This window comes from Xiphophorus couchianus, chromosome 5 (assembly GCF_001444195.1).
Source record: "Xiphophorus couchianus chromosome 5, X_couchianus-1.0, whole genome shotgun sequence".
Lineage (NCBI taxonomy): Eukaryota > Metazoa > Chordata > Actinopteri > Cyprinodontiformes > Poeciliidae > Xiphophorus > Xiphophorus couchianus.
In genome coordinates, this window is record NC_040232.1 from 34,559,580 (window position 1) to 34,587,064 (window position 27,485).

At 40.4% G+C, this 27,485-nt stretch overlaps 2 protein-coding genes across 4 annotated transcripts; one reads left to right on the forward strand and one right to left on the reverse strand.

Annotated features, from left to right (window-relative positions):
• Window positions 1–364: 364 nt before the first annotated feature.
• pla2g6 (phospholipase A2, group VI (cytosolic, calcium-independent)) lies at window positions 365–18,441 on the reverse strand. 2 transcript variants are annotated; one of them, XM_028018665.1, is made up of 19 exons: window positions 18,339–18,441; window positions 17,488–17,708; window positions 15,931–16,140; window positions 13,937–14,117; window positions 11,945–12,132; window positions 11,510–11,606; window positions 10,450–10,632; window positions 10,089–10,197; window positions 8,843–8,974; window positions 7,666–7,750; window positions 6,538–6,701; window positions 6,299–6,449; window positions 4,634–4,770; window positions 4,365–4,442; window positions 3,501–3,655; window positions 3,352–3,403; window positions 2,944–3,059; window positions 2,740–2,813; window positions 365–1,520 (listed from the first exon to the last, which is right to left on the reverse strand). In XM_028018665.1, exons 2-19 carry the CDS (start codon window positions 17,700–17,702, stop codon window positions 1,382–1,384), a joined length of 2,466 nt encoding a protein of 821 aa, XP_027874466.1. In that variant the 5' UTR covers window positions 17,703–17,708; window positions 18,339–18,441; the 3' UTR covers window positions 365–1,381. The 2 variants fall into 2 exon arrangements, with proteins under 2 accessions (XP_027874466.1, XP_027874467.1); XM_028018666.1 differs by lacking the exon at window positions 4,365–4,442.
• Window positions 18,442–20,182: 1,741 nt separating this feature from the next.
• Window positions 20,183–27,089, forward strand: cbx6a (chromobox homolog 6a). 2 transcript variants are annotated; one of them, XM_028019319.1, is made up of 5 exons: window positions 20,183–20,673; window positions 21,874–21,917; window positions 22,044–22,109; window positions 24,276–24,342; window positions 25,828–27,089. In XM_028019319.1, exons 1-5 carry the CDS (start codon window positions 20,605–20,607, stop codon window positions 27,022–27,024), a joined length of 1,443 nt encoding a protein of 480 aa, XP_027875120.1. In that variant the 5' UTR covers window positions 20,183–20,604; the 3' UTR covers window positions 27,025–27,089. The 2 variants fall into 2 exon arrangements, with proteins under 2 accessions (XP_027875120.1, XP_027875119.1); XM_028019318.1 differs by lacking the exon at window positions 20,183–20,673 and adding an exon at window positions 20,699–21,262.
• The last annotated feature ends 396 nt before the right edge of the window (window positions 27,090–27,485 follow it).

Here is a 27,485-nt window from a genome sequence, read left to right on the forward strand (position 1 = left end):
ATTTGTCATTAAAAGTAAATTTTTAAAAATGTACTTGAGGAAGGTATTAAAGTCTTAATAAAACCCACACTTCTGTTTTTAAAGATGTTTTTTTTTTTTTTTATTGGTCTGGTGTAATCCTAAATGTTGTTTAATTGACTTTTAGCAAAAAAATAATCATCATAACTAATAGAAATAAAGATGTTAAAACATAAGTCTTCGTCTAATCAATTTATTTCATATGTGGTCGCGCTGACCATGTTTTAATGCGTTTTTATGAGTTGCTTGTTTTCTCTGTGTGTGAGGGCGTGTGTGTGTGTGTGTGTTTTTTTTAAGAGCTGACAATCTGATGGGATCAAAAATTGCAATAAACTGTAACAACAAAAAAGTAGTAATAAAATTTATTACCATATAAGTAAACACCTCAATATGTGATAGAAAAAAAAAAAAATCATTATTTGCCGTCGTTATGTTTAGCAGTAGCAGCAGGTCCCATGATCTGTTACATTTAAGTCTCTGCGAAAGTTTCCAGTTCACATTGTGGAGACAGAAAACATTTGGAAATAGGCAGTAAGGAGCGTAGGAATACGTCTAAATAATGCGACAATATTAATAACTTATAAATGAATACAAAGGATGATATGTGAAAAGAAAACATTACAGATGTGTAAGGCTGCTCTAATGAAAATAACCTTCAGCATTTTCAGGTGGATACTTCAGAAAATGCCGACACAGAAACAAAACGTCTAACTCCAGTGGTTTTGTAGATGCCTTGCGTGAATATGAGAGGGTAAATGAAAACGTCGCTTGAGCCGTTTGTCGTCAACAAAGTGAAGAGAGGGAAGCAGCAGCAGACGTTGACAGTTTCTGTGTCCAATTCTGTTTTTAGCACTTCCTCCATGGTAAGTGGTAAAAACACGTACCTCTATGGCAAGTGTAAGTATTTTTACACTTACCATAGAGTAGTACTTACCAAACTGCTCTATGGTAAGTGTAAGTGTTTTTACACTTATGGTATGTACTCCTCTTACCAAACCTACCAGTATGGTAAGTTTTTATACTGGAGAGGTTTTTATGTAAACTGAATGTACGTTTATATAAAAACTGTGAACCTGGTAAAGAAAGCAGAAAACACAGTCAGTGCTAAGGTCAGTGCTACACGTCTCTCCCCTTCATAAATTCATGCCAAGTTACTTTCAGGCAGATTTCAGTCAGGTTTAAACCTTCCTGTGGTTCACACTTATTTTAGTCGAAAGTTTCAGTGCTTTGTCCTCAAACAGGCCCTTCAGGAAGCACCAAAAATAATTTGTTCTCTTAGAATAGTGGTTGTTCTTGTAGATTGTTAAATATTCATAGGTTTATATTTGTGGTCCCTCTCTGTCGTCTCTTTCTCCTGTCAGCCTCACAGCAGCGTTTTCGCCAGAGATTGAAGCACTTCCCGTTTCTCAAACAGATACATCTGCGTTTCCCACAGCATGTTCACCAGAACCTCGTCGCTCACTTCGTCCAGCATCACCTCCTGAGACAGCTGGGGACTCAGTCTGCACAACGAGACATGCATGCAAATTAATTAATTACTGCAGTACTTGGCAAACCTGTTTGAATGCATTATACCTTTAAGTATCAGGAGCAATCAAATTTTTATATACAAAAACTTTTAACTTCGTCTGATTTTAGGGAAAATGCCCGTTAAAAAAACCCAAAAAATGTTCCTTCCTGTCATATGCTCAATTAATTCTGGTCACTTTTACAAATCCACACTCATACTGATACTGTAAACCTTAAAGAGGTTTGCACCAGAAATATTTATGACGTTTTTTTTTTCAAGTTAGTCATCTCCAAAGTCTCTAAGGCCTTTTTTGGACATTTCCTCATCAGACTCATGCCATCTACAATGCACCACTACAGACTACTAGCTCAAATTCTGTATCCTGTTTCCTAATTTAACAAGTATTTGACAATTATCTTTTAAGCTAGTAAAATTTAGTTGAGTACATGAGATGAAAAAAATGATTAATGAGTCTTAGCAAAGACACAAAGCCATCAGCAGCCCATATCGGATGGCTTAGTGCTTTAACATCAAAGTGTTAAGCCACTAAGGTTTCGGGCGCCGCATGCTTTCAGAACATGCTGCTGATTGTGGAACCAGAGGAATGTGCCACTCCAAGGATTCACCTGAGCGATGCGTAAAACTGGTGGGACCCCCAAAGGGCGGATGCTCTATGTCATCGTCTTTATGCAGGCTCAATAAATCCCTTCAGTGCTTTAAATCCAGACAGTTGTTCACCATTTTCAACATGATTTATTATCTGCTGAACAAAATATTTCATTGTTTCATTTAATTACGCCAAATTCGCTAGCGACTAGTTCATAGTCGCTGCAGGTTACCAGCAGCTGCCTCCCCAGAGGATCAGGACTGTATTATTGATGGGATGTTTTCAACTCCTCACTCGTGTGTCACAACCATTCAGTTGATCGTGGAGCAAGAAAATACAGGACATTTCCCATTTATCTTCTTCATTAGACACGAGTCAAATATTTGGTCATTTGTTGGATTCTGTAGAAGTTCACTGCATCCTCAGAAGGTTAATTAGTCATTTGATTCAGCTGTTGTACGCATGAAAACTTGCAAAAATGTCCGACCGGGGTTTTGAGAAAGAGATGTGATTTAGCTGATATGTTGGCAAAAAATAGGGAAGTGTATGAAAACTGAAAAACCAGGATATAGCAAAGAAAGTGGCATGTTGGCGATCAGCTGACCTGTGGTAGATAGTGTCGATCATTTCACACCAGGCTCTGGCCCGGTCCACGGCGCAGCCATCAGAGTCCGTACACTGCGCATCCAGACAGGTTTTGAATTTAAGACAAAACAGACGATGCAGAATGTTTTGATAATGAATCAGCTGCAAAAAATAAGATGAGAAATGTCTACAGCTCGGCATAAGATTAGAGTGGTGCACTCACACAGTCCACCAACATTTTGCCCAGCTCCTTGGCGCCTACGAACGTCTTGGCCAGCTCCAGAGGGTTGGAGGGTCGGAAAACGTCCACGGAGGTCACCACTTCCTGTGGAGGTTTGCCTGGAAAGACACAACATCACTAGTGACTTCACCCAGAAACCGCAAAATCCCTGACTGACAATAGAACTGAAAGCAAGTTGTATTTCATAGAAATTTATTTGCAGCACATGATGTGACAATTAAATCCCACACTAGCTGCACACAAAGACAGATAACTGCCTTTGTGTGCTGTTTTAAATGCTGTTTGCATTTAAAACAGCCTTTGCAGATATGCATGATGGATGCAAATGACTTAAAACTTTCATAAGCTGATCTTTCAGTCACATCATTTGTAATTTTCTGTTAGACCCACCTGTTCCAAGAGAAACAACTATGCCCAGCTTCTTGATGTTCGCTTCACGACCCTGAGAAAGACAACAAATAAAACTGATCTGTAGAACAGCTCAGTGCAGCTGTACACATAGGGATGAGTCAACATCACAAAGCATGCAAATCTGCTACCTCAGCTTTTAATGACTTGTTGAACTGATGGATTTCTGTCATGGCGTCTAGCGTCGGGTTATTGGCCAACAGCCCTCCGTCCAGGAAGCGGCCCATTGGTCGGAAGTAGGTGGGTGCGGCGCCGCTGGAGCGAGCGGCTCTCCATACGAGTTGTTCTAAGACACAGATTATGTTAAGGTGAAGAAGTTTGATGCTTTTAGGTTTAAAGCAGAAGGTTTGCTCTGGGAAAATAGATGAGCTCAGAAAGGGCTAAAGTAAGACTCATTTAGGTTTCTGCTATGATTTTGGGGTTTTACCATAATATTTTGCTTCCATGCCATTTCACAATATATTTTTTTCATGTGTTTTTAATTCACGTCCTAATTAATAGACTGAATTAATCCCAATCTGATGAAGAACGTGAGTGCTCCTTTCAATGGGTTTTTGGTCTTTGAGTTACTTCTTCAGAATAAATTTAGGAACTGTTGGGAACTCTGATCTACTATAAAAATAAGGCAAAACAAAACTATTAAATCTCTTTTATGACTATGCTAATTCTTCATTAGATTTATCTCAAAATACTTAGGGGTGGTATTATACATTTTCCAGGCACATATCACCATTTTATAGAACAACTTGATAACAGCAGTTTTATTAAGTCGCTTTATTTCAAGCAGCTTCAGCTTTCTGCATGTTTAAGAATAGAAACTTCGTTACACACAGATTGTCATGTTACTTTAATTTACAGATGAAAAACAAAAAAAAAAAGAGATGCCTAATCTGTCTGATATTAAGATCTAAATGAGCAACATTTCAAGATATTTTAGGCTTTTCGTTGTGGACAATTTCATGACTCAACTTTCTCCTACATACATGTCTACACACCTTCGTCTGTCACCTTCCTACGCTTTCTGGGCGGCTCATCTGTGTATCCTACTATCAACACATCCTCATCCTCCCACCCTGCAACAACAACATGGCTGACACTCAAACAGCACAACTGCATTTCTTCATTCATTTAGAAAAGTTACATGGGGGAAAAAAAACCAACTAATTCTGCAGGAGAACTTCTCACTTTGTCACCATCTAGTGGTGCTAACGATGCACATATATAAAATGAGAGCGATAAGCTACTTTTAAAGTCCGGTGGGTACCTTGTGGGATGGTGAGAGGCTGGAAGGTGGCGGTGGTGATGTAGGAGGGCTCTCTGCGGACAGACGGAGGGTCATAGTTCCTGAAGATATGGAGCTCACCTGGATGTCTGTCGGCCAGAACGCTGGTCACCATGACCCTGGACGGACAGACAGAAAACGAGAAATGGAGAAAGGACGGCTAAGATGCTGCAACAGGAGGAGATTTATTCAATTATGAGATGAACAGTATTGCTTATAATGATTGATTTTACTTTTGTACTTTTAGTGAGCCGGAAAAGGGTAGAGTGCCTTCTCCAGGTCGGGGGGGTGTCCTGCCCCAAGTGGAGGAGTTCAAGTATCTCGGGATCTTGTTCACGAATGGGGGAAGAAGGGAGCGGGAGGTCAACAGGCGGATTGGCGCAGCGTCTGCCGTTAAGCGGGCGTTGTACCGGTCCGTCGTGGTGAAGAAAGAGCTGAGCCAAAAGGTGGAGCTCTCGATTTACCGGTCGATCTACGTTCCCACCCTCATCTATGGTCATGAGCTTTGGGTCATGACCGAAAGAACGAGATCGCGGATACAAGCGGCCGAAATGGGTTTTCTCCGTAGGGTGGCTGGGCTCTCCCTTAGAGATAGGGTGAGAAGCTCAGTCATCCGGGAGGGACTCAGAGTAGAGCCGCTGCTCCTTCACATCGAGAGGAGCCAGTTGAGGTGGCTCGGGCATCTGGTCAGGATGCCTCCTGGACGCCTCCCTGGTGAGGTGTTCCGGGCACGTCCCACCGGGAGGAGGCCCCGGGGAAGACCCAGGACACGCTGGAGGGACTATGTCTCTCAGCTGGCCTGGGAACGCCTCAGGATTCCCCCGGAAGAGCTGGAAGAAGTGGCCGGGGAGAGGGAAGTCTGGGCCTCCCTTCTGAAGCTGCTACCCCCGCGACCCGACCTCGGATAAGCGGAAGAAGATGGATGGATGGACTTTTAGTGTATGACTAAGTAAGCAAGTAAAATTATGCTGAGATAATTTGTTGTTCATTTTTCAAATACAGTATGAACAAATTGGCTGATATTCCTTTGGATTTTTTTTAAATTTAATGACCCTTAATGCCAACTGTAGTTAGCATCACAGAGTCCTGTGAGGCATTCAGCCTTATTAAAGAAAGCAAACATGCTGGTGGGTAGCCTGGTGTCGTAGTTTGGATCAACCTGTTTGCTTATGCAAATTATGGAAACCCATCAAACCCATCAAAGACAATTTAAGTTTTAAGATCTGATGGTGACAAATCTGTCACATGTTAAGTCATAATCATCTCCATGGATACCACTATTGACGGAAGAAAAAAGACAAACTGAAAGTTCCCATAATGCATGCAAACTGACACGAAAGTCTGTGGGATTATCATCAAGTAATTTTTTTTAAACAAACTATTCATCCGAATTAATAAGTAAAGCAAAATCTCATTTGTGTTAATTCAGAAAAAGTGATATCATTAACCTTTTGTGAATTTGAACTTCTTTATGGGACACTAATGTTTTATTTAACATGGAGGAAGTACCAACACATTTATGCATGTTTGTAATTGCTGTTCTGGTGAATTAAAGCATTGTATCACTTGCTGCTTTCCAAATACTCCTTTTTTATCATTTCTAGTACTTGTTTTGAAATGTTCTTAATGCCACAATATGATTTAAACCTTGGGAATTTGATGTCTGTCATCTTTGTGTTCTCTCCAAACTCTCTCTTCAGGAAGTCCTCCAGCGGTGCGGATTCGTACGGCCTGGACCCTCTGAACACCTGCTCCTTCATTCTGAAGTACAGGCAGCGCAGGTACTCCATGGACTTACCTTCACACAGAGGACACAACATTTTAGTTCTGGTGGCACACACACACACACACACACACATACCAAGGTAAGAAAACCAAAAACACACCGTGGATTATTGCTAACGCGAGGATGCCTCCGGTGCTTGTCCCAGCGACCCAGTCGAAGAGCTCCCTGGTCGGCCGACCCGCCTCCTTCTCCAGGGCGATCAGCATCTGGATCAGAACCAGGCCTTTGATACCGCCACCGTCCAGACAAAGCAGTCTGTCTATCCTGCAGTTAAATTTGGATTAAACACTGTTAACCATTAAAGAAAATTACAAATAAATTAGATAAGTGTATAAATGACATTATTACTTTATCATAAATTGTTGATGAGAAAATCTCATCAACATCAATATTTCCACTAAATAAAGAGACAAAAATAAATGGCATGTTTGATGGAGGAAGATCCTTTCAGACTCTGAGCTCAAAGCGAGATGCCAGAGGAGCACCAAACTTTATTTTAAAATATTAGACAATTAATTTAATTTCACATAGTTATCACGGTAGAAGCCATTTGTTTGTTACTTAATGAAATATATTTGTCCTATTTGATGTTTGTTTTGACGTATACTGCAACGAACGAGGTAATTAGTCCACGTTTGTCGTTTATTGAACGTTCAGAAACTACAGCGGCTGTGATACACCACGGCAAAGGTAAACAAAGGTAAAATAACCTGAACAGGCGATCAACTCTAAGCCACTCCTACCTTTTTTCTCTCTCTCTTTGTCGTTTTTAGCACACCCGTTGCCGTGGCAACCGCCTGCCACAAGCCGAGCAGAGATTACTTTAAAAACATAACATTCAGTTTGTTATGTCGTTATGTTTTTAAAAACATAACGGCGGCGTTCAGTTCGTCTCCTACATCCGAGATCGACTGAAAACGGTCGATCGCGATCAACGTATTGAGCACCCCTGTAGTAGAACCACACAAATTACAACAAAATAACAGAATAAGGGATGCACAAATTGCAATTTTCTGACCAAACACTGATATTGAAAAAGTCTGAACTGCTGATTCTGACTTTTGGTGATTTTTTAAAAGTTGCTCACAACAGAACAAAGGGCTCAGTGGTCGATATTCAGACCTTTGCGGATGCAGATCTGATCGGTTTCTCATGCAAGCATTGGCCGATCATCCAAAATTAAAGAAATTAAATACATTTCCACTCAACAAATATTTCACACACTTACTTCTTTTTCTCCATTACTTGTCCATCAATTTCAGATTTGCCAATTGCTCCCATTGCAGCCCCGACGTACAGGATGTCCTGAAACCCTGTAAAACAGTGATAAAAGCCGGTAACTACATGCTGTCAAAATGATAAAAAAGCAAAGAGGAGACTGGGATTTCTAAAAGCTATGAAGCCGTTCGAAAAGAAGCCTCAAGTATCACTTTAAAATAGCAAATTATTAATCTTAATGCACTTGTACTAAAAATAAATTAGTTTATATAATTTCAGAGCACTGAAAAATTGCAAGCAATGCCTTAGTGTAAACACAGTCATATTTGATGAAATGCAATAATAAGAGGCCCATTTGTCAGATTAAAAGTACCATTTGAAAATAACCTCTAAGCAGGGGGTAAATATGAGTTTCATTTAGCCCAAATTTATTTTTTGTAATATTTCTTATTGTTCTGTTGTAATATTCTAATGTTAAAAAACATGTTTTCATTAGCAGTGAGTGGAAAATCATCATAACTAACAAAAATAAAGGTTTTGAAAGATCCAGCTGTTGATCTATACAATCCACGTGTCAAACTCGAGGCCTGAGGGCCAAATCCGGCCCGCCATAGCTTTTTATGTGGCCCTCTCTGATCTAACGGGCCACATAAATACAACCTTCAAGATAACAACTGTATGCTGAAATACTGTTTTATCAACCTAATCAAAGGAGGTTTTATCTGTATTCTGCCAAATTACATCAAGGTGAAAAGATGTTCAATATAATTTAATTTTAACAAGTACTCATCGAATAAAGAGTTAGACATTTATTTATGTTTTTTCAATATTTTCTGCCACAACCGGCCCTTCATGAAGATTTATGACCTCAATGTGAAATGAAAATAAGTATCAGAGTTTCCCCCAGGGCATTATAAGCCTGGCAGGCCACCAGGCTTTAATTGCCCCTCCCCCCTTCCCAGCAGGCTAAGCCTAATTTATTTATTTAAATTTTTTTTTTTTTTATAAACACCAGTCACAGTGATGGCAAAGAAAGGTTAAGCAAGGTTTAGACCCGGTGGACTCCGCCAGGCTTGGCCAGATCTCTGGGGGGAAACCCTGCACACCCCTGATCAAAATGTGTCTCATTTAGTGCTAAAGCTCCTGAAACAAACGGGTCTTCTCAGGCTCCTGGGTGCTGGCGTTACCTATGGCTCGAGGCTTGGTCTTGTTTGAGACTGGAGGAGGAGGAAGAGGAGGAGGGCTGCTGGGGGAGCGAGGAAGGCAGCGCTGCACTCCTACACTACACAGCATGTCCAGCAGGATCTTTCTATTAGGACCTTTCAGGTTAGTACAAAACACAAGCCAACATGGCGGGCACGCGAGCATGCCACGAACACAGGACAGACAGAGAGAGAGAGAGAGATTGAGATGGAGAGATACGTAACAGACATAGAGGGAGGAGAGTAAGCAGAGAGATTTGTAAACGGTTAGCAATCGTCATGCATCTTCAAAAACAAATCAATAAATGACACGAAACTCAATTAAGCATCATTTCCCACTCAGAACAAAATCAAATTTTACTGGAAGCTTCTTTATAAGTCAACAACAGATCCATTTTGAAAAAAAAAAAGTACTATTACTACTAATAATAAAATAATAATGTTTGGATCATCTAAAAGACATAAACTTTTGGCAAGCATTTCTATTTTTGGTATAATATCTGTTGGTAACTGTTTAAATGTCCTTAATGTCTTTTCAACATTTTGCATGTTTATATAGAGGCTGCTCTACAATTGTTCTATTTTTGAAATATAAGCAAATTTATTTCCACACACTAGCTTTCCACAGAAATGGTTCTTCAAACTATTTTTTTTTTTTACACTGAGAAATGAAGGAACTCAAAGTAAAATAGTGATTTCTGTACATTTTTAGAGGATTATCATATAAATTTATTTCGAGTGTTTATATATATATATATAAAAAAAATTAACAATAGTCCAATTAACTGAAATTTCTGACTAGACCAAGGCGTCATGGATTAAAAATAATTTGATGAGCAACTTAAAAGCTCTAATTTTTAAGTAGCTCATCACATCATGAACTCTTTAAAGTAATATTCTGAATGTCACAGAAAAGAACACAAAAGTGAGGGATAGTTTTACTTTAAGCTGTGAAAACAAATCCTCTTTTTATGCCTCTAAAGATTCATTAATAAATACAAAAATTACACTTTAAAATACAGAATTTTAACTTGGTCTTTCCTGGATGTTTTCACTTGTAAGCATGCACATTTCTGTTATTTACACTGCAACACATGCTTTTAAGTGATATCCAATGACTTGTATCAACATCTTAGTTTAGAAAAAACAACTTACTTTATTGTTAATTTTATTTTACACTTTAACAAACCAGGCTAGCAGCAGTCGCGGTTTAACCGTCAATCTCGCCCACCTTTGCTGGTGCGAGCTGCGATCAGCCCGGGTGTTTCTCCCAGGTTGTTGTGGATCTCAACATCGGCGCCAAACACGATCAAACCTTTAATCAGCTCCATGTGGTCCATCTAGTGAGAATAGGCACAAAAAAAAGCATTATTGTTGTTTGGAAATAAACTACATTTCTGATGCAATAAATGACATCAAATATGAAGTATTTTAATAATAAATCACTGTGGAAATCATTTTGCCAGTATAGATTGTTATTAACTTAAGAGTTACATTTTTTATTTCAATATAATCTGTAAATGTCCATCAGACGGTGTTGCTTTAACCCCATAAAAAGACGAACAAATGTGTCCGTCTGTTAAAACAGGAACCTTCATAGCGAGGTGCAGGGCCGTGTTTCCGTCCTGGCCCTTCAGGTTGGCGTTGGCCCCGTGGGTCAGCAGCACCATGGCGGCCTCAAAGTGGCCCTTCTTGGTCAGAACGTGGAGGGCGCTCTCGCCGGTCTTGCTGAGGTAGTTTATCTCGCAGCCGCGGTCCAGCAGCATGCGGCACATCTGGCAGAGAGGAAGCACAACGGACGCCTTCCTTTTTCATTTTAAGTTTAAAGCTTAAAGTTTCATTTAAAGTTTAATGGGGAAGCTGATTCATTTAATGCTTTAAATGAAACAACAACGTAGCTTCCTGCCATCACCTCAAATCATCTAACAGGCCTGTCACAATGACACATTTCGCTGGGCGATAAATTGGCCCTGTAATTATTGCGATAAACGATAATATTATTGTTTTGAGATAATTTCCAGGTAATGTATAAGTAATGCCATAATAATGCACGTCCGCCCTCTCAAAGACTAATGAATAGAAATGCAGAAGTCCACTATAAATATCTGTAACGGTCCTGATGTTTTAGAAAATTCTACATTGGGTATTTGTGACAATGTGCCTGATCCTAACTGCACAATTGAGCAAATTAAAGTTGTGTTGTTTTTACATGTTTGACCAAGAGGCATGTAAAAACGTTAAATATGAAATGTTTAGTTAGCAAATAAATTTGTAATTTAGTACATTTATGTCTGTGTTTTTAAAAAAAAGCAACGTTTCAAGTAGATCCAGCTCTCTGTATCGGTACCGGCCGATACTAAACCTCAGATATCGGTATTGGAAATGGAAAAAAGTGGATCGCAACTAGTAAAACATTAATTTCATAAAGAATATTTAACATGGAATCTAGAAGGTATTTTAAATATCCAAAATAAAACATGACAACCAAAACTGATAAATGGAAATGAACCATACTGAGTCTCTGTAAACAACGTTGCCCTTTCAAAATATCTTACTCATCAGAATGTAAATCATGGAGCTCATCGTAATTGATCATGCGATTGATTAATAATATGTAACATTAACAGTTAGAGTGTGTGCAGAAGTCTCTACCTCGGCGGTTTTGGCCCAGTGCAGGGGCGTCCCTCCGTACACGGAGTCTTGGGCTTGCAGCTGGGACGGATCTGCTTTGAGAATCTCCTCCACGCAGCTGACAAACAAACACACAACATAGACAACCTCACATTTCCTAAATTGAATCATTTATAATTTCCGATGCTTATGGCACCTTCGCTGGCATTTAGCAGGTTTGTCAAAGTTTCACTTTAGCTGAAATGCTGTTTTATGCGTGTGTAAGGCCGTTTTATAATGATGTTTTATACACAATTACTACAAAGCACAAAACGAATCATAAACATCGATTTCCACTGATTTAATTAGTCTGCAGGTCAGAGGAACAACAAACAGAGCCACTTCCTTCCTGGAGACAATTCTTGTAGCACAGCGAGGAAAAGAAAGGCAGCTTGTTCCTTTTATTTGTCCACTCACCCCTTCTCGCTGTATTTCATGGCAGTGTGGATGGGGTTTCCTGTGCTGCCCATGGTGTCGCACTTGGCCCCCCCCTCCAGCAGGGCTTTGACGGACTCCACCCGGCCCAGACGGCAGGCCACGTGGAGCGGCGTTTCTCCGTTGCTGTTGAGCTCGTTCACCCCTGAGCACAGCCGTGAGCACAGAGCCTGTGCAGGACAGCGTGGAAAGTTACGTTTAAAAAAAAAAAAAAGGAATATTGCTTAATTATAGGTTGTGAAGTATTCTCTAATTATTATTTCTAGTGATATCAGAGCCACACCCAACCTGATTTCCAGTTTTCCTGAACCGTTGACCCGCTGATACAGATTTAAACTAATTCCGATTCCTTTTCAAGAGCTAATTTATCGGAAGAAATAAGAACTGAATGCAAATATTTTTCTGAGTATCCCTGCCCCTGAGTTGTCATGAGTTATTTATTTTAGATGCTGAGGTCACATTGTGGGTGTAAGAGGGCAGTTGACGTTCAAAATTGCGTTTAGACTTTTATATTAGGAATGAGAGTAGTTAGCGCAGCTAGCATGCTAACTCCACCATCTCCAGGAGTATTTCCTAAGGAAGGAAGCCGAAAATAAAATATACTCTCAAGTAGACAAAGGTTGAAAGCTGAAAATGATGATGTCTTGGTCTCTCACAGTCTTAAATTGTAGAGATGTCACAACTAGAGTTGCACCAATAAATCAGCCGGACAAATTTCTTTAATTTTCTTAATTTTGCGTGATTGAGCATACTTAAAGCTGCAGTAGCCTCATATATGCGCCACTCAGACCCTCCCCCTTTATCTCTGCTATGCTGTGCTCAGACTGACTGATGACGGTTTCCCCGGAACGGTTGGTTGTTTCTCCGCCATTAGTACATCGAGCAGCGCGTACACAAGCCCGATCAACAGCGCAAAGACCCTCCTCCTGGCTCTGACTGGTTGTTTTTGACTGGGAGCGGTGCTTTTCTTCAGACCACAGTAGCAGCACGGGAGGAGAAACTTGATTTTTTTTCTCGCAGATTATTTTTCTGCTACAAAATTGTCACGACATTTTGACAGTTTTAACAAATGTGTAAAAAAAAACATCTTTTTGTAAATGTTGCATACTGCAAAGAAATGTAACTTCTTCAGACCTCCGCAAAGGTCTGTAAATCAGTCACTGTCGCCTTTTGCTCTGCTGTGAGAGAAGACTGAGTGAAAGACCCGCCCACATGCAGGCAAGTTGTTAGCTAAAGTTGCTAACAACTTAACAACTTTGTTGTTAGATTTAGCTTCTTTTAAGTCAAAATAAATCAGAATCAGTCTGTTAGGTTTATTTAAAAATGAAAATCATAAAACTCCAATCTGTGCACCCCTCGTATCAACATTTAGTATAAAAAGCAGCTTCTTTTTAAACAGGATCTCTGGGCTTCCATTGTCTTCAGTTTTAAACACCTCAGTAATTATAGTTTACATTGAATCTTCTTCAAATCTGTCGACTTCTCTGAGCATTTCTCCTCCTTCTAGCTACAGATCACCTCCTCCCAGACTCGCAGCCTGTGTGCACTTGTCCAAATACTTTGAAAAAATGTACAATTACTAGCAACCCGTTTCAAAATACGTTTTCCTGTAAAACTAATGCGCCCCTTGACCTGCAGAACTCTTCCCACAACAAGTCAGGTGTGATGTTTGTGACAGGCTGCTGCAGGCTTTACCTTTGCATTTCCCCAAGTGTTAACACCTGTCACCGACAACTACGTATCCCGAGTGGGAAAGTAACACAACGCCATGCTGTCAAGAGATTCAGTGAATCGGTTTGACCTTGAATATCCAGGACTTTTTTTATATATATATTTGCTCCTTTAAAAACATATGAATAAGAAGTTGGGCTGAAACACATTTAATAGCTGAACCAAACCAAAAGTCATCAATCATCAGTGCAACCCCCTTCAGGCTGTAAGTGCCCTTTGACCTGGGCGTTGTTCAGGTCTCACCTGGATGATGACGGGAGAATCCTGCTTGGAGGCGTAGTGCATGGGGGTTTCTCCGTTCTGGTCTCTGATGTCGGTGCGGGCCTGGCTCTCGTCCAGCAGCTCCTTCACGCATGCCAAGTCGCCCCGTTCGCACGCCCGGTGCAGAGGCGTCTGACCCAACACGTCCCGCGCGTTGATCTGGCTGAGAGCAGAAATTGTAAAAGGTTTGACAATTTAAAGTACAACATTGGAGAATGACTTGCCAAACAGCTATGCTGGCTGTTAAGAAAAGGCTCCCAGGAGGGTTCCCATTACATCCACAGAGAAATGACGGCCAGCTGGCTGAGCTTTTAGGTTTACGGCTGGCTTGTGTTTTAATGGCGTGCTACACAGACTGAGCAGAGCTTTGAACTTGCTGAGAATCCTTGTCAGTCTACTAGTTTGAATTTTGGGAAACTAAACAGAAAGTTTCCAAAAGTACAAACAGAATATTTAGATTTTCTTTTCATGATGCATAAAACAGGGATCTAGGAGTTAGTCGAAGAAAGTAACAGTGTAGTGAATGCATTAGAGGCTAATGGGCTTCAACCTTTACAATAACTCTTAATTGATTTTGACATTTTCAAGGCGTTTTAAATCCTTAATGGCATTGAACGCCTGTTAGCTGGAGTGGCCCATGCTGACTGTTTATTACTTCTGTTACCTTTGGCAAGAAGAAAGCTTACAAAGCCTTAATTTTTCTGCAGTATACCAAATCTGTTAGTTTTTGGAAAAGTAAATCTATCAATTGTGGTGTCCCTCAAGGATCCATATTGGGAAAATGCTCAATGGCTAATTAAATTCTACAAATAAACGAAAGCAAATTGAAGATTTTCATCTGATCTGGCTAATACGTCTTCAAACATTGTATTCTCATTTTTTTCCATTATTTTTCTCCATTGGGCTCCAGCCTGGATTGCTGGTGTTGCTTTTTATTAACTTTTTGATAAGGATTACCTCCTTACATTTCAATACTGACGTCTAGTCACATTGAAAAAGGCATGAAGATAATGAGGCTTAATAACTTCAAAATCTGAAAATAATAAGTGAGACAGAATCCCTCCTGCGTTGGCGCCACTTTACAGAATCAATTTTAAAACATTTTGTGGAATGTTTTAAAGTTTTGTATATAGTTTGGCACCAAATTACATTTTAGAAACCATTTTCCTTTTTCCATTTCACAGGTTCATATGTCACCCCGTGTTGTGGACCAAAAGCGCAACAATAACATTTAGTTACGTTGCCATTTTTGTTTGGTTCATATTTTTTATATTTATGATTCAATTAAAATGAAAAATGCTTTTAATTATTCAAAAGGGAAATTAAATGTTCTTGTAACTCATCATCCAAGTATCCTCTAAGAGTCAATGTACATGATGATGAGGGCAAGAAGATTCTACACTAGCAGTCAGTCCTCCAACTAATCTGAAGAGGCCTCTGTCTGAAGACAGCTGCGGTCTCAAACCCGTCATGACATCCTGGCAGCTCAGTTTGCTGTGATACATCCTGAATGACAGCATGAGTTGTTAGGAACCATTAGCTAATGCTAACCCACCTAATTTGTTTTTCGTCACTAAATCTCTCTTTGGCTGTATTTGGCAATATAGAAATGTGAGATGATATTGATATCCAATATTAATATTGCTCTTATGGATGATAACCGACATTTAATAATATTATATGTATTTCTCTACCTTTTCAACACCTTTGAAAAAAACAAAAACTACCAGAAGCAAATGGCAACAAGATGAAGACCAATACTGGTTGTTCGGTTTCATTTACCGGACCGATACCAATATGTTAAAAAAATCAGGATGTGTTGTTTATCGTATAGCTTTTATCTGTTTTGAGGTTTAGAGCATTTTGGTCACCTCTGTTCTTTTGGATGTGATTTATAAATCATGTTAATTTGCTCTCTCAATATTACTGAAAGGTAAGATACCATGAACAAAGTATGTAGCAGCGTGGTTAGCTACCTCTGAACGTAGTTATGTTTGAGGCACTCTCTCATGCCCTTCTCCACGGCGATGTGAGCAGAGCTCCAGTCAGGGTGGCTGCGAAGGCAGTCCACGATGGTCTGCGCCGTGTCCGCCTTCAGGGGCAGAATCTCGTAGAAAGGTCGCAGCTTGAGGGCGTACTGGGGGAACCAGTTCATGGCATCCTCCTCTGACCCCACCTGAAACAGCCTGCGGACGGCGCAGTGGTGAGCCAGAACATTTCCAAGAAGTGAAAGGAGAAACTGAACTTTGCCCTGTAGAAATGTGGTAAACCTAACCAGTTTGATTTCTATGAATGAGAATAACACCTTATCTCTTTAAATGCAGTCTTATTTTTATTTATTTTATTGGGATTTTATGCAATAACCCAACATAACACTCTGTAAACAGGAAGAAAAATAATACATGACTTGACATAATTAGCAAATAAAAATATGACTGTTTTATTTAGGGGTATTTGAGAAAAAGGGGCTGAAAAACAGGCTTGTAATAGTGTTGGCATGTGTTTGCTAGATTGTTTTGTTTTAGTTTAGTTTTGATTAGTTACTGTAGTGGTTTTAGTTAATTCTGAGGTGCAGAATTCAAAAAGGTCAAAGTATTGCATTATGATTATGTATACATCAATTTGGTAATAAGAACATACGAAAAAATTGATTCGATAATTGTTGAGCAACCAACACTACTGGTGTTTTATCCCAACTTTTACCGCCGCCATTTTGTGGTCCAGCTAAGTCCCACCAGAAGTACGGAGTGCCATAATTCGCGAACAGCTGACGTAAACTGCTTGTGACAGGAAAAAATTAATTAATTTAAAATTAGTTTGAAAGGCTAATAAATAGATTCATAAACACAAAACTGAAGGATATTATATCTATAATTTCAGTATGTTTTAGTTAGTTTTACTAACACACAATATAGTTTTTTTTTATTTAATTTGGTTAACAAAAAGGTTTCCTCAATTTCAGTTTTCATTATGTTGTTAGTTTTATTTAACTACAATAACACTGCTGTAAAATGTTTAACATATTTTGTTGCAAAACAAAATGTTTGAATACAATGCATCACTTTCAGAATTACCACCACTTTGTGTCGGTCCATCACGTAAAAGTAATCGCATTTGTGTTTGGTAACATTGTGTTTGAAAATGTCTAAGGCATGGGAGTATTTTAGCAAAGCACTTTATGGATGTGTGTTTATAATTGCGTATTCAGAATACTTGGCGTTTTAAAACTCAGACAGTTCACGTTTTAGGAGTGGCTTTAGAAAATTCAGAAAAACAAACAATACATTCCACGAGTAACTCTAGGAAAAATACATAGAATATCCCTTAACTTGTTCTACGGGTTTTGAAGCAGCTGAGGTCATCTCAAAATATCCATGGCCTGTTTTTCAGGTTTTAATCTACACGAGAGAGAACTATAGACGTGCTTAACAATGGTGGTCAAAGGTAACCGAAAATAAATAAAAAAACAAACAAACCGCCACTGTGGAGGAAAATGAGGACAATAACGTTCTACAGTGGTGATCTATACTGACCTCAGGGCCACAGTAGGCGTTTCGGGGGACAGGAGCACGCAGTCCCATGACTGGCACTGTGTGTTTTTGTACAGGACCATGCGTCCTTCCTCCTTCAGCCGAACTTTGCCCCCTCCTCCATAATCAGACAGCTGGACTTCTTTGACCCGGTAAGGGTTTATGAAGAGGGTCGACACGGAGGAGACGGTGTCCAGCAGCCGGCCCAGGAACTGCATCGCTACCTTAAAACGAGGAACACGATTAATCAGAGTAAATCTGTGATCTCTGATCTACAACGTGTGTTAAACTAGCATCCCTCCGTTTACTAGAGTTTTCTCCAGGAACACCTGTGGGATTCTTGTCAGCATGAATGATTTATTTAGTCCCCTGGGCAGTGATGTCACAATTTAAGTGGAGCAACAAGTTGTTGTTTCTTTTTCAGCAGATACTTTCATTATGTTGCTACTTTAGCTGTTCAGTAACACCCTTTCTAAGAAAAGAAGAGCTCCACATGTACAGACACAATTGATTTCCAATGTTGTGTTTGGTGGTTTAACCTTTAGCTGTTAACAGCGCCACCTCGGTCTGTGACCTTCATTTTTCTATGAAGACTAAATACAAATACAGCTGCTCATCGTCTGGATGTTGAACAAACAACTCCACCAATGATGTTCACCTATTTTCTGAATCTATTATCGAATAGGGAGCGCATACCAGCGCTACACTCTGCAGAATCACGTATAGAAACCACATTCAGCCCTCCATGTTTCTGGTTTAAAGTTCCTTAATAATCGCAGTGTAAAGATGATTCGGACATTTAGTTGTCAGTTGCTGCTAATCGCATTAAACTGGTATAAAACCAGCGAGCTTACCTGCTAGCTGCTGTCGGTGCGGCGGACAGCCTGACTTTTGACAGCTACATCAGCAGCCGACGCCGCAACCAAACCTGCTCTGAACACCTTGATTGGCGCGAGCTTGTCCAATCAGAGCGCAGGATTGAGACGCGCTGGATGAGGAGGGCGGGGCCTGATTGAAGGAGACGCTCCGGTTCGTTTCACAGGAGAATGTGTTAGCAGTGATCATAATGGAAGAAGGTCTAACTGCCCCAATGCCCCGTTTTAGTCTGAAGATAAAAATCCTACGAGATTTAACTTGTTTACAGTCATATATAACTGTTAAATGTAAAATTCTAAAGTAATATTTTGTTAGTATTACTTAACCTGGAAATAAATGTATATATATATATATATATATATATATATATATATATATATATATATATATATAATTCAGTAATACTCTATTAAAAATGTTTACCTAGTCTAGAAATTAAATGATTTTCATTATATTTTTATTAACTATTTACAACGGTAATAAGTTCAAATTCTAATAAAAAACAATTATTTTAGTGTATTTTAATCTAAATTAAGTTACATTTTATCATATTATCTAAGCATATCAATGTTAAACTATTTAATTATATTTAAACTAGCCATAATTGTAATGTTCCGAATAAATAATGTTTGATTTTGTAAATCCTTGTCTGATTTATTTTGTTTATGAGCCCTAAATGCAGCGATTGTGACGCAAAGTGCGCTCAATGGACGTTTGTAGACTTGCATGAAAGGAGGAATGTCAAGTATTAATTACTTGATTAATACTTGACATTAATCAAGTAATGTCAAGTATTCAAGCAGTGAATTTCCAGCCAATGAAAACAGCAAAATTTCAGCTTTGGTTACTTGTTACTCACAGACAGATCCTTAAATAGTTTGAGCAGAAATATGTAATAGATCAAATACCTTGCAAACATATTCACTAAATACTGTTTGAGCTTTTACTTTTCTCTTTAATCAAATGTTTATTAGAAAGATAGTGTTGTATTCACCCATATTAATGCATGTACTGTATATTATATGTGTATATTTTTTATGGACAAACCGCCCAGTGGATCGAGCCATTTTATCCACATTATTAGTCAAAATGTCTTATTCTACTTGCAAATTATAAAACTTTTACCTAGTACGTCTTCATCAATATTAAGAAATTATTGACTTAAAACAAGTTTCTATCTTGCTGAAAAGTTACTTGTCAGTTTATTTTTATCTCTAAGTGTACAAAGATATTCTGTCTAGAAAGTAGACCAAATTTATTTAGTAAGACTTTCTGTTTTGCAGGGTACCTGGATATTAAAGAATGAAAATTCATGGTCTGACTTCATAGTAGCTTGAAGAAGTACTCACACCTCAATGTCAAATTTTTGGACTTTTTTTTTTTTTTTTTTTTTACAGTTTATTTCAAATTTGCCCTCAGTTAATCCGTCGTCCATCTTCCTATCAACTCTGCACAGAAGAAAAGGAAAGCCAAGCGTTGCTGTATTAACATTAGAAAAGCTGATATGACCATATCAGTAAAAAAAAAAATCTGGTTCTGGTCAGTCAGTTGAATTTAAGATGTGATTAGGTACAATTGCTTTGTCACTTTAGTCCGATAAATTTAAAGATATTTACACTGTTTTCCTTCTTTTTCTTTTCCTTTCTGTTTTAACTGCTGTAGAGTGGTTGTGTAGTTTATATCCTTCACCAGACTGCAAGGCAAGTTTCCCCACAAACACAGTAGTACACTGATGTTGAAACGCGGTGTGTGAATGTCAGAAACGTGTTTATTCTTACATGAAAGACTAATATATATATAACTGACGCCCAGCCAAGGCTGTTTAAGGTTTATTTGTTGGCTGTTTTTCTAACGAAAACCATCTGGAAAGACTTTATAACACGCCGTGAAGCCGCTCTGAAGGTAACGCTGTTCCTTCAGTGGAGACAGTATCGATCCCTGAACGTAAAGTGTGACGTTGCAGCAGCGCGTTTTAGCGCTCCGAGCCGCTCGCGGTTCTTCGCATCCTCCAGGTCCGCGCGGGTCAGTTGCCGTGGCAACCAGGGATGACCCCGGACATGTGACTTGGGTTGGCCGCGGCACCGCTGCTGTTTCTGCTCCACACACACACACACACTGACAAAGCGCGCGCGTGTGTGTGTGTGTTCCCCTCGCAGTTGGTCTTATACTACAGCAGACACCGCGGAGCTCACCGACTTTACAGAAACAAACCGACGCCAGGCAGCTTAGTTGGGCCGAGCAAGCATGGAGCTCTCTGCGGCGGGAGATCGCATTTTCGCGGCGGAAGCCATACTGAAACGCCGCGTCCGTAAGGTGAGCGTCGCGTCGCTGCAGATGTTGGTGACGGCGCGCGGTCCCGTCTATAGGCTGTGACCGGGTCTGCCGTCTCATATGCAGCGCTATGGCGGCCTGGTGGCTGACGGATACCGATAGTTTGGTAGCCGTGGCTAGCTTAAAGCTAACGCTCGTCCCAGCCGCTGCTTTTACACCGAGACTGGGGGCAGAGTAATAAAAGAAAAAGCGACACAAAGACGCGGCTAGCTGCAAAAGAACAACACATCCGAGCACCGCCGATGTGGGCTGTGCTAAGCAGAGAGGAGGGCATTATTTTTTTTCATGCCAGCTAATTGCGGCTAAAGCTATAGAGTCAAAGTGTGCAGTTTTAAAACCTTTAATGCTTCAAGAATCACGTTAGAGGTTTGCCTCAAACGGAACCTTAAAAGCAGCTCGTACTGAAATGTTGGTCTTTTAATCCCGAAACTTCATTAGAAGGGATTTTTTTTGTCATGCATGGTCGATGAAGGAAGGACTTCCAGAAGTTTTCGTGTGGCCAGTATGTTCTGGAAGATGCTATAAAGATTATGTTGGACCGACGTCAGACTGGTGTAGTTGGGCTGCGGTTGTACGTTTCAGACGAGAAATGCCTTTTTACTTTGTGTACATTCATTGTACGCCTTCAGTGTGCACAAGGCACGAAAATCTAAAAACAGACAAGAATTTAGAAACTCAAAAAACAGGAGTTTGACTTTAATGCGTAGCTTTCTTCGAGAGCAGGGGGTCTGCTGCAACCGGCAGATCTAGAGACACATGTAGGGCTTCAGACCCTATATGGGGGCTATTAACTTTGGCTAAAGTTATGTGGGACTGAGCAGTATTTTTTAATATAAAGATGATTTAAAAAATAGAGTAGACTTGTTTTAGCTGGATTTTGTTATGACAATGCAACAAACAACACTGATTTTTTTTTTACAAAGAATCAGGACTGAATGTTCTTTTTCTCTAAATAAAGAGATTCCATTCAATAAAAGTGCAAAGATCCTCTAATAAAGAAGGATTGAAGTGCTTTGTTCTTTTAAAACTCACAATGACTAGTAATGGAAAATTTGCAGTCAGTAACATGTGGACACATATTTTTGCAGATTATTCCCAAGTCAAGTTTAAAGTTTTAAAACATTTTGTCACTGCTTTCTTTTCTTTCTTTTTTTTAATAATCCGTGTTATTTTCTCTTACAGGGAAGACTTGAATATCTGGTGAAGTGGAAGGGATGGGCAATGAAGTGAGTGTTTTATTCCAAGTGCTTCAGATCACGTTTTGCTGTGCTGCTGCTAATGAGCTAAATTAATTTCTGGTCGACTGCATGACCTCATGTTTTGTTTTTTTTTTTTATTTCTTTGCTGCGTAGGCACAGCACCTGGGAGCCAGAGGAGAACATCCTGGACGACAGGCTCCTTCTGGGTTTTGAACAAAAGTGAGTCAATTCAGTTCCTTAATTTCAGCTTTTTTAAAAGAGTCTTTTCACCTTTTCATATATGGCTTCTTCTGTTCATTTATAAGATAAGATTTATAAAAATTAGCTCCAAAATTAGGGGAAACATAATTTTGGATTAAAGTGGAAGCTGGTGTCATTTTATGTATAAGGGATGTAGATGTAATGAAAACGTCTAAAAAAATAAAACAAAGGGATGCTCTACTCTTAGTAGTGAATGCATTATTCGCTGTAGCATAAATGTGATTTCAAGCAACTTATGTAAACAACATGGTCAGAAATTCTTTTATCAGATGAACAAGGAGAATTCAGCACAGAGTAAAGATAAAACAAAAGCTATGATATTACATATTAACAAAGGCTGTTGATTTTTTTTTTTGTATATTGTCCAATCGTCTATTTTATATCGAATAAAATCCATGCGTTCCATAAACTTGTATGTTTTTAAGTCTTGTATCCAGTGTCCATGTTTCTCGTGTTTGTTTTGCACAAAAGTTTCCCAAAGAGAAGCAAAGTGAAAGGAACAACAACAAAGTAACAGCACTTTTGATTTTCACAGAATAGCATGTCTGAATTAGCATTACGGAGGGCAAATCTGCGTAAAGGTCAATAAGCGCATTAAAACAAAAAAAGACGAGTACATCCCGCTTTTCACAGACCTCTGTGTCAAAGGTTACAGCCGTGGGTAGAAACGACCTCGGTGCTGACCTTTGTTTCTGCAGAGCGGAGGTTGTCTCCAGCTTACTGAAGCCGCTGCAGTTTGAGCGCTGTGCTGTGATGAGAGTCTGCAGAGTTAGTCATGTTTATCAGAGCGTACAGCGTTCTCCTGTTTATCGTGTTGTTATGATTGGAGCTGTGACGTTGCCGCGCCAACGGATGGAAGCAGAGAAAATTGCACTCTTGTCATCTCAAGGACGTGAAAGATGGATAAGGTTCCCCACAAAAATAGACCTTTTCCACGTTTTGCCTTGCTATCGCCACAAGCATTATGTTTCATTGGGATTTTATGTTACATACCAAAACAAAGTATTGTAATCAGTAACCTCTACACACCACGATTTCTACCATTTACCTTTGCAGTATATGTGGTGGACATCCGCTTTGAGTTGTTGTGTGATGGCAGTAGCTCCACCTTAACCCTACCTTTGCTACTGACTTACAAATGAAGGGGCCCCGGGAATTGTGTGGGACAGGTCGGTTGTTAGAGCCACTTATGCAATGGAGAGATAAAGCGGCGTACCCAATCACATGACTCGTGTTGTACCACTCAGTAAAAATGAGGCATCAAGCAGTCTTTTGTAGCTCTAGTTCTATGTTTAGGGTCATCTTCCTGTCAGAAGGTCTTTAACCGCCTCATTCTGAAGTGTTTTGAAGCTGCTAAGTAGATTTTCCTCCCAGGGTTGCCATATTTTTAGCTCCTTCCATCATCCCATCAACATCAACCGGCTTTCCTGTCGGAAGAAAAAGAGTCACCTGCTTCTCTGACTAATGATCTCAATTTATCTAGGGGAAAAATCATGGCTTAATCCTCTGTTCCCAAAGATGAAAGGAGCTTTCCGGGATATTCCCAGTCCTTGATTATCAGAAGGTTTTCCAAGTAAACACAGAAGTGTCAGATTGTACATTCTTGCTGAGAAGACCCGTCTTTGCCTTCTCGCTTGGAACACCTGGTGAAACAGAGCAGGGTGACGCATCCCCAGACTGTTCTTGTAGACATCATGTGGGTGGTGAGAAACATGCCAGATAATCCGTTACCGTTACTTAGTCACTCACGAAACCGCTGCGTCTTCCCATAAAGACGTTAATGTAGATTTTCATTTTCATTCATGTACTTCAAACTGGTGTTTGCCCTTTTCTGTTTCGCCTTTTCTGTTCTTCGTCACTGCTTCTGAAAAGTTTATCTGAGGAAGCTTTCTATTTGTGTGTCCTTCCAAGCCACTTGAAAGACCCATGCTGCTCTCAGAGATGTTTACAGGAAACCCAAGCAGTCAGAGCTAAAACTGACACATCAAATGGAAACAAAATTGGACACGAGAACAGAGAGGGAGGATGAGAACAAGGCCCAATTAAAATGTGACTTCTGGTGCTCTATCTGCCTGCTCCTCATTCAGTTCTAATTAAGTTTTCCCTTTTTTTTTCTTTTTGTAGGGAACGGGAGAGGGAAATGCACGGGCCCAAAAAACGTGGGCCAAAACCCAAAAACGTTGTGGCAAAGGTATGACTTCTACTTTTTTGTTTTTTTACGCAGCTCCTGTTTATGAATAGAAATGTCCATTTTGTAGTTCTAGGCGATTAGAAAGCTCCCTCTCAACTGTAAAATACAATAAAATATCCACGTTTTTTCAGCCCGTTGCAGGAAACTGGAGCGTGGCGTCTACAAGCAGGCCATCGAGTTCTTTTGATGTCTATTTTCGATTCCCACATCAGCGCGTGTTCTGTCATTACTAAATGAGATGAAAACAAGGTGGAGCTGGCAGAAAGACATTTGAGCTGACCTACTTTCTTTTTCACTCAGCCATTTTTTTTTTTTTTTTAGAAATCAGCCTGAGAATTCACAGCGCTGTCAGAAAGGCGCAAAAGCCAGATATTGCACACGTCCCGTGTCATGTTTTGTGTTTAGGTAGCAAGGCCTTCCTTCCTCAGACGGGAACTTTGACCCACTTAACTCCATCTTTTCTCCACACCACTTTCAACTCAGTCAAAGCTAATTAAAATATTTTTTCTCAAAAAAATCCATAAATATTTGGTATTTTTTGTAGTCAGTGATTATTATCATTGATATCATGATGTTTTTCTAAAGTGTTTTGATCTAAGGTGGATTTTCTGAAGTCTTAAAACAATAGTTTTGACCAATAGATGTGTTACAGAACTGTGCTTAATGAGATACAATCAGTGCTGGGCACACTTCTGCTAATACAGTAGAGGGGCCAAATTTTTATTTAGCCCTTTCGCATTTTTGCTAGCTTTAAAAATGTTAGCACATTTAGCTTACCCTGAATTGATTTTCTCCAGATGAGTTTTAAAGCACTAATTTACTTGGCTTTTTTGTAAACTTTCAGATGAATACATTTTAAAGTCTGTGTTAACGTTTTGCTTATCAGCTGTTAAAAATTCTACACGTATTTAGATGTTTATTTTCATGCTTTTATTTTGAATCGGATAAAAATTGTTTACACAGCAGTTCTGTTTCCTCACATTCGCAACCACAAATAAAATGCAGCTGAGAAAACTGAAATATTTAGACACAGTGCTGCTTGTCACGCCATTGGCTGGTGTTTGCAAAGCAGCCAATCCAGGAGCTCCATTCATTGTCCTTGCCATTGATTGGCTGTAGCTCCATGAACGGAAAACCTAAAACAGTTTCCACTGTGCTTGTTAATACATATGAAGGTATATTTGGTGTTTGAACTATTAAAATATGCAGTTATACGCATTTTTTGGGGGGAGTCAAGTATTTTCGGATTTCAGCTATTTGTAGACAGTTGTGTCAGTGAATCCCTGGTCGTCCACTGTTTACTGAAATCTTTTGATTCTAATGAATTGCCTACATGATATTTGCTAATATAGAATATTTCTACATAGCTTAATATCGCCACATGTACTAACTAAAATATTGCAGCCCATCTTAATACAGCTAAAAAGATAAATAGCTCTTGTTCTTTTAATTTTATAAGATTTCTAACTTCATCCTCTTCCTCAGGGTCGCGGTCAGAAAGCAGAGCCCACCAGTCGCACCTCCAGCAGCCGGCAGAACACGCCTCGGTCCTCCTCAACCGCTTCCAGTCGAGCATCTTCCTCCTCCTCTGCTGTTCCTAATGCTTTACCCTTCTCCTCCTCGTCGTCAGCGCCAGCACCTTCCCCCAAACTCAATTCTCTCGCGGCCACCCACAAGTTGAAGAAAGACATTCACCGTTGCCACCGGATGTCCAGGCGCCCCCTGCCTCGCACAGATCCCACGCGGTCCGCCTTTTCCAGTTCGAGTGGCTTCCAGTCCCGCATGCACGTCTCCCCTTTCTCCGAGACCGTCCGCATCCTGAACCGCCGGGTCAAACCCCGAGAAGTCAAGAGGGGGCGGATAATCCTCAACCTGAAGGTGATCGACAAGCCGGGCAGGGGTGGCGGCGGCGCGGCGGGCTCCAGGAACGTGCAGACGGGTCGCCAAAACATCCCGTCTCGTAATCGCATCATCGGCAGGAAGGGCGAGGCCCCCTACAGACCTTTCCAGCCTCCTTTAAAGATGCTGGGCTTCCCCATGTACGGGAAGCCTTTCGGGCTGCAGTGTGGCGGGCCCATGTCCTTTCACTCCCAAACGGGATCCAGCTCGACTACAGGAGCCAGGCACAGCAACAGCAGCTCTTCACAGCGCCGGGCACTGCCTCCTTCGTCTTCTTCTTCCTCCACCTCCACCAACGTCACAGCTAAACACCCTCAGCCTGCCACGGAAGCCTCCAAGGAGTCAAAATCCAGTAAATCTCCAGAAACCCAAAATGCCTCATGTTCAGAAGCAAACAAAATCCTAGTCCCCCCCTCTCCGTCTCCATCTTTGGAAGATCAGGACGAAGATGCCATGGACTGCTCCGAAGCCTCTGAGGAAGCCAGAAGTCCCTGCCAGCACAAAGCTCCCTTCACGGTTTCCTCCGTGGCTCCGGAACAATCCTCGCCCCACCCTGAATCCAAAAGGGTCCCCGCCGAGGGAGACCCCGACTGGCACCCGGAAATGGCACCAAGCTGCAAGGACGTGGTGGTCACTGATGTAACCACCAACCTCGTTACGGTCACCATAAAAGAGTTTCCCTCTCCAGCGTCAGGGCCCGCCTCGCCTTCTGCTAGCGTGGAAAACGGCTCCACACCTCCTCCCGCCGCAACGTCCGAGGACTCCTCCGCCCCGAAGCCATAAGAAATCCAATAATACAAACTGTAACGCCATTTGGGATAGAAAACTATATATATATACATATATATGTATATATATGTATATATATATAAAGTATACCATGCCAATGTTGCCACTTAAGCCCTGTTCTACCCGCTCTACAGAGCGGTTAGATACGCTATAGATAATCTATTTGTTAGATACTCAATGAAATACAGGGTTTCCCCCAGAGAACTTGCTGAAACCCGGTGGTCAGTGCTCTAGGGCAGTCCACCAGCGGCCCACCATGTTTTTTTGTTAAAGAATGTTAAAAGTTGACTGGAAACAAATATGCTCTCACATCAGTCTCTCTGCTCGCTCAGCACAAACCTCTTAAAGCACGACTTAGCCTTTATAGTTGCGCTTTTAGAGAGTTGTGTTGAGCGAGTCAAGCAAGCGGTGAGTCTTTTGCACTTGACGTTTACTTTGGTGCGATACTCACTGAA